The 13,443-nt window shown below is 38.8% G+C and overlaps 1 protein-coding gene across 6 annotated transcripts in view; it reads right to left on the bottom strand.

The window, feature by feature from the left end:
• Nucleotides 1-11,240, bottom strand: part of LOC131078626 (uncharacterized) — a 153,159-nt gene extending 141,919 nt beyond the window's left edge. For all 6 annotated transcript variants that reach the window (XR_009113810.2, XM_058016373.1, XM_058016377.1 and 3 more), the window contains exon 1: nucleotides 11,117-11,240. Coding sequence is in view for 5 of the 6 variants with exons in the window: in XM_058016373.1 (XP_057872356.1) it covers nucleotides 11,117-11,182 (66 nt within the window). In the remaining variant the exon portion in view is untranslated. The remainder of the gene's footprint in view (nucleotides 1-11,116) is intronic.
• Between the last annotated feature and the right edge of the window lie 2,203 nt (nucleotides 11,241-13,443).

The raw sequence follows: 13,443 nt of genomic DNA, 5'->3' as shown, positions 1-13,443 counted from the left end.
TCACCCTTGGGAAAATGATGTAGATATGCCCCACTGCAATAGCAATAGATACAGTTAACGAAGAATTAAAATTTTTCCATCTTGGAATATACAAGGCGAGGAACCATTTTGATCCATTCCAGAGGATTTTAACAACCAAAGGAGAGAAGTTTACACACAAGGTTGACATCGAGGACTACTGGTCAAATCTTATAGATGAGTTCAGAGTTAGGAGAAAGATGTGGTCTCGAATGTCAGTGGACTTCGTGAGGAAGTGTAACTTCTTTTCAATTCCCGATCAAGTGAAGGACGATGGGAATCATATTCATCCTTAATATGGGAAGGAGAAAGGCAAGCCGGTTCCACCACCTGATTGGTTGCAGCCTAAAGTAGTGGATTTGAACATTTTGATGAGGGAAGTGAATGATTGCTCTAGAGAATGGGTAGACAGACAAATCAACAAGCTAAGGAGGCGGAGTACCACTTTGACCTATGAGAAAATGAAAAGAGAAGAGTCTTCTCTTATTGATGATGAGAAAACTATAAGTGATGTTAGAACAAATGATGATGAAGATGGTCAAGCCCCTAAGAGAAGAAAGGGTATAGCTGGAGGAACACTAGCAAAGGGCAAGGAGATTGCTAGTCAAGAATCCAAACACAAGAAGCACAAATTTGACACTCCTCAGTCTACAATGAGTTCCTCATCCGTTAAGGAGAATGACATGCCAAGTGAAGACGATGAACCCAAACAAGGTTCCGACACAGAGATCCTACCAGATAATGATCAAGATGAGCACGCATCAGCACAATCAGCACCACATGAAGATGAAGAACAGCAATCAGGATCTCCAACCATTCAACTTGAGGTCCATTTAGGAGATGATGTGGAGGACCTCGGTAAGAGGAGAGTCGATGAAGAGATAATTTCCGCCTTGAGAGGAATTGATGAAGATCATCAGCTCGAGGATGGAATGTGTTGTGACTTCTTCACACATCACCCCATTGCAAATGGCGACCCTCCTTTTTTTTGCTTTGCTGAGTCGTATAGGGTTGTGATCCAGCAACAATTCGTTCTCAAAGTGGTCTTGACAGGTAAAACTGATATGATTTTAGCAAGGTCCAAAAGTTCTAAGATAACAAACCTCACTTCAAATGATTGTCTTTTAAGGACACCCGGCAGATTGATTCAAGTTGAAGTTATCAAAATTGTCTAAGCATGAGAGCTGTGTATATAGGTTGGCGAACTTCTGCACATGAAGGTTGAAAGGAGTGAGAAATGAAGCTCGCTGGAGAAGAAAGAGAGGTTAAAACGCTAAAACAAAGGAACAAAATTTTTAAGTTGCAATGGTAAGGGCTGGAAATCATCAAGTTAAAGCCGAACCTCTTGACAAACAAGTTGAAGCTGAATTCCAACTTACACAGCTGGAAGTTGAAATCATTCATTGCAAAATTCGAACCCCTAAACAACTAAAGCAAATTCTCCAAAAAATGACAGGACGAACTAACTTGAGGTGAAAATCTTGAGTCACGTGGATCAAGATTAAAAGGATGAAAGATGAGACTTCCAACTCGCAAAGCTGAAGGATGAAAAACTCAGATTAAAATCGAACCTCCAGAAGGTGCAAGTATCAAGGTCAAATTCCCAAAGATGAAAGATACAGAATTATTAAGCGAGATCAAAGAGGAACGCACACACTTGAAGGTTAAATGAGACGAATTCCAACCTGGGCGGATAGAGGATGGTGAGATATAAATTGAGAGAGATAGAGTTCACTTGAAGAATATGAAAGATGAATTCGATGAATAAAGGAGAAGATAAGATCGACACCTCACACACATGATACTTCCAAGTCCCAAGGGTGAAAGTTTGAAATTGCTCAATTCAAAATTCAAACCTCTAAACATAAGAGTTAAAACCAATGACAAGGCAAATTCAACCTAGATGGATGGAAGTTGAGACGTATAAGGGGATGAAGTTCGCTTTTCCAAGTTACAAAGATGGAGGTTGGAAATAACTAAGTATGGAAATCGAACCTCTAAGGATGAGGGTTGAGACCATCGAACCTCCAAAGGTCAAGGTTAGAATGAAGATCAAACCTCCAGGGATGAAGGTTAAGATTTAAATTGAACTCCTCAAGGTGCAAGTTAAAAGTTCGTTGAAAGGAGGAAAGGGTTGATTCGTTAAATGAAGATGGAAGCATGACATTTTTTCAGTCGCAAGGGTGTAAGTTGAAATCATCAAACCTCTAAAGATGAAGGTTGAAAATTTGAAATCATTAAGTTAAAAACTCAAACCTCTAGATATGCAAGTTGGAAGGTCAATGGGTGGAGGTTGATGAGCGTTTCAAAGCAAGATGACACTTCATCTATATTAAGTCGGCTAAGAGGAGAAGTAAAATTGCAAGGGGTTTAATTCAATGCAAAGCAATTTAGAAATTAAATAACAAAACGTTTTTTTATTAATAAAGTCGGCTTGTTTAAAACATGGAGAGGTGCGACTTCTCATCCAAAACACATATATAAGGAGACTTTCAAACAATAATGAATTCACAATAAAATCATTTCTGCTCTCTCCTAGAAATCGCACTATATCAGACTAAAATTATTCAGTGAATGGTCATAAAGAGGAAAGGAGGAGTGCATCAACATCGATCTGATCCAGTCAATTTGAATTCACTGTGAAAGAAGGTCCAGCAAACTTGTCTTAAAAACAAAAGGCCAAGCTAAATGCTAGGAATCGGCAATTAAAGAAATGACAGTTGGAAGGAATTCGTTGGCATTAGATATATATAAACCTGTCTTAATCAGCATCACAATTCCATTCATTATAAGCTGAAAGTAAGAGTCCTAGAGCATCAAGGCATTAAGGGGAGGAATTAAGAGGCTGGTCGAAGACCAAAGCCTAAGAGGTTTAAACCTGATTTCTGAGTATTAATCAAAATTCAGTCATCTCTTTGCTCAGGAACCTAACTTCAGAACTTGAGAATCATTAAAAAGGAGAGGTAAAACTCAGAATTTTCTAAGTATTAATCAGACTTAAGATTATAACATTCAAGTTTTGAAGTGTAAGTTATATGCATCATCATAATATTTCCAGAATCTAATCAATCTAAGTTCTGATTTCATACAGTTAAAAGTATTTATATTATTTGATAAAATAACAGAACTTAGTAACGTAGGCATAACTTAATTTTAAGGCATTCTAATTCCGAAATTTTTGCAGGGACATGTCTGGAGAGGGATCAAGGAAGGATCAAATGAAGGCTTTGCTCAAGGGTTTTTATCCGGAATCTCAGATCACTTCAAGATGGAGGAAAATTGGAGACACCAACCTGGAGCAGTTCGATTTAACCAAGTTCAAGAGGAGGATGTTTGGCACACATGAGCAAATGCCGTCTCCTATGGCAACCAACATGATCAAGAATGGAATTTGTCAAGCTGCTGGCTTCCCACCCGCAGTCCAGTGTAGTGAACTGATGGTAGAATGCGCAAAGCACAACAATTCCAAAGAGAGGACCATAGTAGCATCCAATGGAATGGTCCTAGCACACCTCACAGAGGAAGCAATCAGAGAAACATTTGGTATTCCGTACCATGATGAGATGATTGAATTAACTAAGCAGGAATCAGAAGCTTTCTTTAAAAAAGCATCCGGAAGATGTACAGATCACATCATTTCAGACTGGATGAATGGACCCAAGAAACCACAATCTAAGATACCTAAGAAGTTTGTGTATCTCGATTTCAAAGAAGAATATGGTGATATGGTATTCTTGTTGAATAGAATCATGGAACGTCCAGAAGGGGCAACATTTGAGATATGGATGTTTTGTTATGTGGAAGAAATCTCTCTAGGTTTGAAGATGATAAATTGGGCTAAGTTGATCGGTGATAACTTGGACAACCAGCTGAGAGAACTGGATAGAACAAGAAAATTTTAAATGAGATCCTATGTTGTATATGCATTGGCTAGACATATAAGGTATAAAGGGTTGATATGCAAGGGAGAGGTAGGCATCAAAAAAGGACAGCTCAAGGTGTATGATTGTTAACCTCAGTTGTGGCTACATGAAAAACAATTTAGGAGAGTCCATGATATGTTCACGATGTATCTCACTTGGTTGTTACAAGGAGGACTCCACATGAGACTATCTAAAGGAGCAATGGCATTGGTAGAAAAGTATGGTTCGTGGTTCATCCAATTCCCCACCTTCTCATACATCAGGATTCAAGGATGTTCTTATCATCCATATCGTCTTCCACGATATCCCACTGATAGGATGGTACTACTTGAAGTAGTAAGGCAGCTAACAGAGTTTGATTTCATCCAAAAGGAGGAAGACAAGGGATTCCATACCCTATCTCTATTGGTAAGTTGATGGAGGCATGTTATTCAGCCCAAGCCGCCGAGACACCAAACATGGAGCTAGAGTTTTATCAACTTGGTGTGTACAAGCAAAGATCACACTTTGATCCTTATAATAGAATGCCTACCATTGGAGGGAAAAGGTTCAAGCATAGAATTGATATGGAAGACTATTGGGCAAACCTAGCAAATGAGTTCGAGGTTAGAAAGAAGATGTGGTCCAAGATGTCAATTGACTTCATCAAGAAATGTAACATCTTCCCAGTTCCAGATCAAGTTGAAGATGAAGGGGAACAAGTATTACCTCAATATGAGTAGGAGAAAAATAAATCTATCCTAACACTTAGTGGGTCTCAACCTAAACTCACCGACATCAACACTTTAATGAAGGATGTGTTGGACAACTCAAGATGGTGGGTTGATCAGCAAATCAATAACTTGAGAAGCCAAAGGACATCACTCACGTATGGGAAGATGGATGAAGATTCCTCCTCCAAAGAAGATGAAGCAACGAAGAGCAATGAAGAAGTGAATAGTGAAGGAGAAGTCCAAGTTTCCAAGAAAAGGAAGAATGCAAGCATTTAGGAAGTTGCTAGTGCTGAATCCAGAAGAAAGAAGTCAAAGACAAACACTACCTCTTCACTCACAAGTACTTCCTCAGTGAGAGAGTTGGGAATGAACCGAACTTCAAACGAAGAAGGCAACTTAGGAGATGAGCAAAGGATGGAACAACCTACTTGTGTCCAAGATAGAGCATCACCAATTCCGAATTATGTGGAAGAAAGAACAATCATGATAGAAGATCTAGAAGGTTATAATCAAAACATAATGAGAATCAAGATGAAGTTGCCATATCAACCCCAAAAGAAGTCAGTAGAGATAGCAGACTGGAAGAAAGGATGGAAATGTCTACGGTACCTGAATGGCTAAAAGAAAGGATGAAAAAGTAAAACCTATTGGAGGCGTAGATGATTTCTTTGCAAGGATTGATCAAGCTAAGGAACAAAAGAAGGCAAAGAAGTTCTCTCATATCTCTAGGGATGATTCAGGATCACTCATACTACAAATAGCGGTCCCTATCGTTGACAAGCCCAGACATGAGATCACCGCTATGGAGTATAAGTACAATCAATTGACCTTGGACACAATACTGAAGAACAAGAATTTCAAGAAGTGGGGGATGATCTAGTATCCATCCAACAATGACTCCACAAAGCAGAAGAAAAGAAAGATAAGGTAGAAGCAGAAAATGCAAGATTAAAGGAGTACATACAAACTCTAGTGAAACCAATCCAACAAGAAGAGGAAACATTTGTTCCACCCCCTTACATCTCCCAGGAGTCATTTGAAAATCTTGAAGCAATGAGAAGTTCAAACCTGGAATTAAAGAGATGGATAGAGAATGTTTCAAAACAAGCAGAAGAGTTCCTACAAGAGGTAGTGAGAGTATACAATGAAGTGGTAATGTTCAGAGGACGACTTCAAAGCATGGAAACTCAGTGGGAAAACTTTCCTATGGCTCAAGACAAGATGATTGCTCGCCTCAAGGTGTTGTGATATATGCTAGTTCGAGTATTGATACAAGAAGGTGTAATACAAGAAGGTAACATTTATGACTTCCATCACTGCCATAGCTCTTTGATGATGATAAAGACAACACTTGATAGGGTGAAAGGAGAATGTGAAAGAATGGAAGAATCAGTCAAAGGCATACAATCAAAGATCCTCATATCATTGGAAGAGTTGTCAGGACAAGAAATGAATGAAGAAGATGGTTTAGATCTTGAAGAATTAAAGAAGAAGGTGAAGAGTGTCTACTTCCAGAGGTTGAAGTCAGTTCAAGAAAGCCAGTTGAATGATATCCTTTCATTCATGATCTTCATAAGTCACTTCCAGAGAAGGCAAACAAAGTGGGAGAAGACTCTTGAGGCGTGTTCTGATCAGTTGGACGTGGTAGATCTACAGCTAGATGCTTTGCCAAGTGTTGCCATCGAGGAGCTTGAGTCAATCATGTCTAGATTCATTGCATATGGAATCAAAGAAAGGGATAAAGGAAACAAGGTTCTAGAAGATCTGCTGGAAAATTAGCTGGCATCCAAATTGTTTATTCGTTCTTACTCCTCGTTGTTGATGTTAAAGATAAAGCTCCACTTTTTGTTGCTTAGTGTTTAGTAAAATTGGTTGGAAACCCTAATTAGGGCCTATGTGGTTTAATCTTGGCCTTCGATTTTAGAATAATCTTGGCCCTTCATTCTTTTGGAGCTCTATATAAGCTTCCATTTTTCATTTGTAAAAGGGGGAGACTTGAAGAATTGTTGTTGTTTTGCTGCTAAGATTAATAAAGACATTGGAGTGTGGTGTTTCTATTCAATCTTTGAAGCAATTGCGTGGTTATTCATCTTGTCATTTCAAGCTTTAGGATTTTGTTTGAGTATTTAAGTGAATGTTAGGTTGTTGTGTATGATGCATAGTGAAACTCATGATCCATACCACTAGCAATTTGTTGATTGCAAATTTGCCTTGCGTGGTCAACTGGTATTCATAAATGTGCTTAAGTTCTAATTGTTATTCAATCATTGATATGCATTCAATTGATGGTGTCTATGTTTGGTAATAATTGGAATACTTATTTAATCTCCTTAGAAGATTGCACTAGTTTTGGTGGAGTTGTTCTTGCATGGCAATACTAAGACTAGTAGAGTTTCACTAGTAATCATCCTTCATCCTCGCATTCTAGGCGTAGTTTAGTATCTCTAAACCCTCATCTTTTGCAATTTTTTTGATAAACATCCATTAGTAGTAGTAAGTGAGCCTCATTGCATATCATTCGAAATAAGACCATTCGTTGAAAATCAAGCATTCATATCCTAAGAAGTACGTAAGGCCCCTTGAAGAAACAGCAATCACAACGACCAACTATGCTTATCCACACGTCGTGACCCGACATTTATGAACCTTGGAGTTGTCTCAAGTGACCCTTAAGCTAATCTTCAACATTTGAGTAACTTTGTTCAAGAGAGGATAGGATACTCGGGTATTTTATTCTGTGTTTGTATGTGCTTAAAAACACATCAACAGAATGGAGTTTTCTACAATTCTTGATTGGTTGATGAACAGTATGGAAAAGAAGAAAGTTGGAGAAATGCAGCCCATGGAAGATATAGATGACTTCTTAGCCCGGATTGGTAAGGCTAAAGAAAAGAAGGCAAAGAAGTTCTCTAAAATTACTAGAGATGATTCAGGATCCCGCATTTTGCAAGTGGTTGTCCCAGCAGTTGACAAGCCTAGAGATGAGATCACTCCCATGGACTATCAGGTTACAACGATTGATCTTGAACCATCCACAAAACAACAAGAGTATCAAGAGCTGAATGATTCCGCCAAGGCTATTGAGGCACGGTTATACAGAGTTGAAGAGAAGAAGGAAATGTTAGAAATAGAGAACAAGAAACTCAAGGAATACATTGAGGAGTTGTTGAATCCCCCAAGGCGTGAGGATCCTACATTTGTTCCACCCATCGCTATTGGTCAAGAGTCACTTAATGATCACGAGGCAATGAGGAGTACATATCAGGGGGTTGGAAAGTGGATCGAGGATATTTTGAAGAAAGCAAAGGACTTCCTAGTCCAATTTGTCCATGCCTATGATAGGACAACATTACTCATAAACAGGATACAATGCTTGGAGGTAGTATGGGAAGAATTTCAACTAGTCCAAGACAAGACTATTCCTCGCCTCAAGGTGTTGAACCGGATTCCTACATCAACATTAATCCAGGAGGGAGTAATTCAGGAAGGAAATGTATATGATTTCCATGGATGATATTGTTCTTTAGCAATGAGGAAATCAGTGTTCGATCATGCAAGAGATGAGTGCATGGAAATGGAAGGATCAATCTTAGAGATACAATCAAAGATCCTCAGTTCAATTGAGGAATTATTGGGACAAGATGTAAACACTCCTAGCAGCTTGAATTTGGAGGGATTGAAAGAGAAGATGAAGTTTGTTTACTTTCAAGGGCTAGAGTCTATCAGGAAGAATTAATTGGACGATTTGATCTCCCTTATGATCTTCATCAGCAACTTGCAAAAGCATACACCAGATTGGGAGAACCACTTTGATGCTTGCTCAGATGCCTTAGATGTGATTGAATTGCAGCGGGATGGTTTGCCAAGTGTCACAATGGAAGAAATCAATTCAGTCATGTCCAGATTCGTTGAATATGCAGCCAAAAAGAGGGATAGAGGAAGGAATCTTCTAGAAGACAGCTTGCTTGATGACTAAGCGGCATCTCATTGGACCTCATTCCTCGAGCTTTGTGATATGGATAAGATTTCATTTTTTGCTAGAAAACCCAATTAGGGTTGTGTTGGCATGATCTTGGCCCTTGATTCTAGTGAATCTTGGCCATTCATTTCATTTGAGACTCTATATAAACCCCTTCTCCTCTCATTTGTAAAAGAGAGGTTTTGAGAATTGTCACTTTGATGCTGCCAAAATTGAATTGAATCCTCAATTTAGTTTATAATTTTGCTAAGTATTTTAGTTGAATGAAGAAATTGTTGAATGGATCTATATGAAATTCGTTTATCCATACCACTAGCTATTTGCTGATTGTAAATTTGCCTTGGGTGGTCAATTGGAATTTCATCTAAGCTTAACTTCAATTTTTACTTGCTTATTGATATGCATCAAATGGATGGTGTTAGTGTTGTGGGTATAAATTTGAATATCTATTGATTACCTTAGAAGATTGCACTAAGCTTCGTATAGTTGTTGTATGTATGACAAAACTAAGCATAGTTGAATTTCATAGAGTCATTATGCCGAGAGGCATCTACAATGACATCAAAATGTCCGTAAACAAAAATCCATTTTTGAAACAATTTGACATGCAAATGACAGGTAAATGCATGAAATATGCCATGTTTCAGCTTTTGTGGAGGTGTTATTTTATTATTCCAAATAAAATGGAACCCTCGCCACTTGTCTCCACTAGATTCACAGCTTTTTGTATGCAAGACTTTAATGGATTTGTATTCTTGATGTTTAGTATTTTAGAAGAACATATATTTTACAAATGATTCTCTTCTTTTATAAGATATATCTTGGCATATTTTACATATGTTTTTTAAAATTAGGTATACTAGTTTACTATCTATTGCATTCTAGGATTAGAATAGAATTCCTAAACCTTTTCCTTTTGCATTTTATTTCAAAATCTTTGTTAGAGATATGATAAGTGCTCATCTTGTTAAATCATAAGTCATTTCAAAACTGTGGCAAATACACTTCTATTCATGAAAATTTGGTTTGATTAGAACAATTGTGTAAGTCCCTTTGTGCATACAGCAAATCACATCGACCATTGAGTTACCCACACGTCAAGACCTGACAATAGGAACCTTGGAGTCGTCTTGGTTGAGCATACATTTATCATCCGAGGTGATTTTGATCAAGAGAGGGTAAAGTACCTTTACTTTATTATGTGTTAGAGGTGTCTAAAAAACACATCAACAAGATGGAAGCTTTGATGATACCTTGTGTTAACAGGACCACTGCTTCGATTTTGGTCTCAAAAATTGTCATTGAAACCATTAAAAATTTAAAAGCATTAGTCGCATTTGCTCCATCTTGGGTAAGAAGAGGATCAACTTCAAAGTAAAAAATTGGCTGGACAATCCCATTCAAACAGAGCAAAGGCGAAGAATGGGTATCATATTTAAGGATGTTGATTCAATGTGACAATCTGGATAGGTATTGGATCAGCATTTACACGATGACTGCTTTCATGAGCATACTGACCCCGAAAAATGTTGAATAATTAAAGACATCATTGTCAAAAAACTGACAAGGGACAGGCTATGTGCAGTCCCTTTTATTTAGCCTCTACTTTCTGTTTAGCGTGAACAAAAATGAGAATAACTGAGTTGTCAATCAAAATGTCGAATAAAGCTAATAATGTGAAAGAAGATTGTGAAGATCCATCTGTATTGGCTATAGACTAAATCAAGAAATTCATCTGATTTATGGCAAAGATCTGATATTTACTTTAACAGCAGAATTGACATGCATCCAAATCACAGAATGTTGGCAGGGTTGGGGGAGGAGGGGGCGCAAATCGTTTTTTTTTAGTACGGAACAAATTGACGGGGATTGGCAATCGGATGTACACCGAAGACTAGTTATTCTTCACAAGGTGCGCTAAACAGCTCAGGAAACCATATAGCATAGAGACGCCTGTAACGGACCTTGCAGCAAACTAATTTGGTTTACATCTAAATACCCATTATTTTTTGTCTATATACACGTGGCTTAAAGATGGTTAATTCTCTACCATGGTTTCATGCTCTGCTCAAATATAATATCTGCATTCCTGCTTTTGTTCCGAGATGATATTTGATTAAAAAGCTGATGAATTGAGCTCAACCTCAATTAGCATTACAGTCCCAACAATTTGGCAGGTATGATTACTGTTATTATTGGGTTTCCTGTTGGATTCAGTTATATGGGATTTGCCAAGAAAAACGTATTGGGTATCTGAAACAATCTGTTAAACAAAACATGTCAAAACATTTTTTCTCTCAACTGAAGGAAGACTTGGCAAGCTATAACATAGGCCAAGACCTACACTTGACGTGTTCAAAAAAATTACTTCAGGTCATGATGATAGAAATTAGCTTATTCAAATGATTTGAAAATGTGGAGGCATAAGCCAGTTATTTCATAATTTCATTTTGAGATTTCTATTCATATATAAAATTGAATACCTGGCAATAATGCTCATCTTGGGAAACAGTACAGTCACTGCCATATATGGACTGCAGTGCTTCCATCTCTTCAGCTTGTGCTACTCTATTTTCTGCGGTGCAATAAAACCATCATGGAATCAAGACAGATATATGAATATATATGCATTAGGAAAAAGGAAAAAAATTGAGTGCGTCTGTTTGTGTAGGCCATCCTTGCCTGTAATTTGAGCTGTTGAATGCTCCATGCGTTCACTACGATTAACGCTCGCTCGTTCTTAGAAAGCGCAGTCGATCTTTTAAAATAAGAAATGACGATACTCTGCCACAGGCGAGGACATTCTAATAAAAAGTTAATGCAAGAACACCAAATAAAAAGTTATATATTTTCATAGGCCAAAGAAGAGGGCCTGAATAGCAATTCGACATGGTTAGAGGAAGAAAGAGAATCAGAATTGGAAAAAGATCTATTTGGCGAAAAAAGAGATATTTTACAATATGGAGAATTATTGGAGATAAAGAGTTTTCATGATCAAATCAAATGCAATGGTATATAAGAATCTCTTAAATTTAAAATAGCTAAAGCATAATGGATTATGTCACTTAATCATATGAAGGTGAAGGAGAAGAAGAAAATTTTAACATTCACAAGACTAAACATAGTCTATAGGACGATCTGTGTAACGTCTGAAATGAAAGCCGACTTCATTTTGGTGGTTGACTCGACCGTTGAGCTTTTAGGTCCGCCTTACTTTGCATTGAGATGGTTGCGCAATGGCATATTTCAACTCATGTGAATCGGATAGGTCGCATCCGTTATTGGTCCCATGTTGGTTACGTGCGCGGGGTGATCCGAGTTGTATAGGTCAAGACCTATAGAGCGGGTTTGTGAGCTCGAGGCGTGAAAAGCGGATCGCACTCTTGGGTGAATTTTATGAGCCGTGTGATGTGATCTAATGGTGCGGATGCTTTGCGAGATTCGAGGGCGAGCGTCGAGGTGCACCTTTATAAGCGAGTTGCGGGAGCTAGCTTAAGCAGAGTGTGGAAGAGTGAGTTGAAGAGGCGAGTTGTGAAAGGAAATGCGAAGGAGCGAGCGAGGAGCTAGCTGAAGGTTTCTTTGTTGCGACAAGTCTTATTGTGTGGATCAGGCTAAGTCTTGGGTTGGGACTAGCATTGGTCCTAGCGGCGAGGTTAAGAATACTTGTTAACTGTGAACAGCATAGGCATTTTCGGCGGAGCCCGACCTACTTGTTGGAGCACGACTTGGCTTTGTATCATGTAATGTTGGATTGTTGAATGACATAAGAAAGTTGTGTTGCCTCTTATACTTTGTGTTCTATATTGAGTTGCATTGTTTTGAGTTGAAATCGAAATACTACTAAACGGTTCTGCTAGATTTTGGGGAAGGCGTAGTCTAGGATTAACTGGTGCAGGGAGCGATCCAACTTGCATGAGCTGATTGCCAGTGCCACATGGGTTAAAACTCTGAGCCCGTGATAGTTGGTATTAGAGAAGATTAGTAGTGCTTCTTTATCCATGGCGGATCCTGATGATGTTACACAAGAGCAAAACATGAATGTGAATATTGGGCGTGGATCTTAGCGTTCTCGTGACTGGTTGCAAGATCATGAGCAGGGACTTGACATTTTTGAAGCTACTAACTTGGAAGACCGAGTTATTAATTGTGAGGCGGGTTACTCTATGAATCATGAGAGGCTAAGTAAGTTGGCCGAGCAAGTCGGCATCCTGAAGGAAGAGATGAAGTTCCTAAAGGAGGGTCAGTCACTTCACAGTGTGTTGTTGCAAGGTGGAACTCAGGCGCCGAAGACCTCTCTGCAAATCGGTGCGTATGACAGAGATCGCGATGATAAGACTCTGGATAACTTTTTCTGGGATGTGGAGGAATATCTGTCTAGCTCTCCCGAATTGACCGATGAGGCACAAGTGAAGAAGGTTGTATCGTGTTTCACAGAAAGTGTGAAGCTTTGGTGGTGGACTCATTTGGTCGATGAGCGAGCTAGGAAGCCCGTGAGATCGATGAAAACTTGGCTCTAGCTGAAGGCGGTTCTCCAAGACCAATTCCGTCCGGGGAATTCCAACTAGGTGATTCGAGCTCGGTTTGATGAGCTGAAACACTCAGGCAAGATCTGTGATTATGTCTGTGTTTTTCAAGTGTTGGATCTAGAGTGCACCAAACTGAACAATTTTTAGAAGCTATATCTGTTTATGAAGAATCTTTAGCTTGGGCTGCCGAGGAGCTGCAGCGACAAAAGGTCCAGACTCTCGCTGAGGCGATAACTATTGGGGATGGCTTGTTGGATTACAAGGGCGATGCTGCCAAAGGATTC

This window comes from Cryptomeria japonica, chromosome 3, assembly GCF_030272615.1.
Source record: "Cryptomeria japonica chromosome 3, Sugi_1.0, whole genome shotgun sequence".
NCBI lineage: Eukaryota > Viridiplantae > Streptophyta > Pinopsida > Cupressales > Cupressaceae > Cryptomeria > Cryptomeria japonica.
This window is presented reverse-complemented; position numbering and strand designations above follow the sequence as displayed.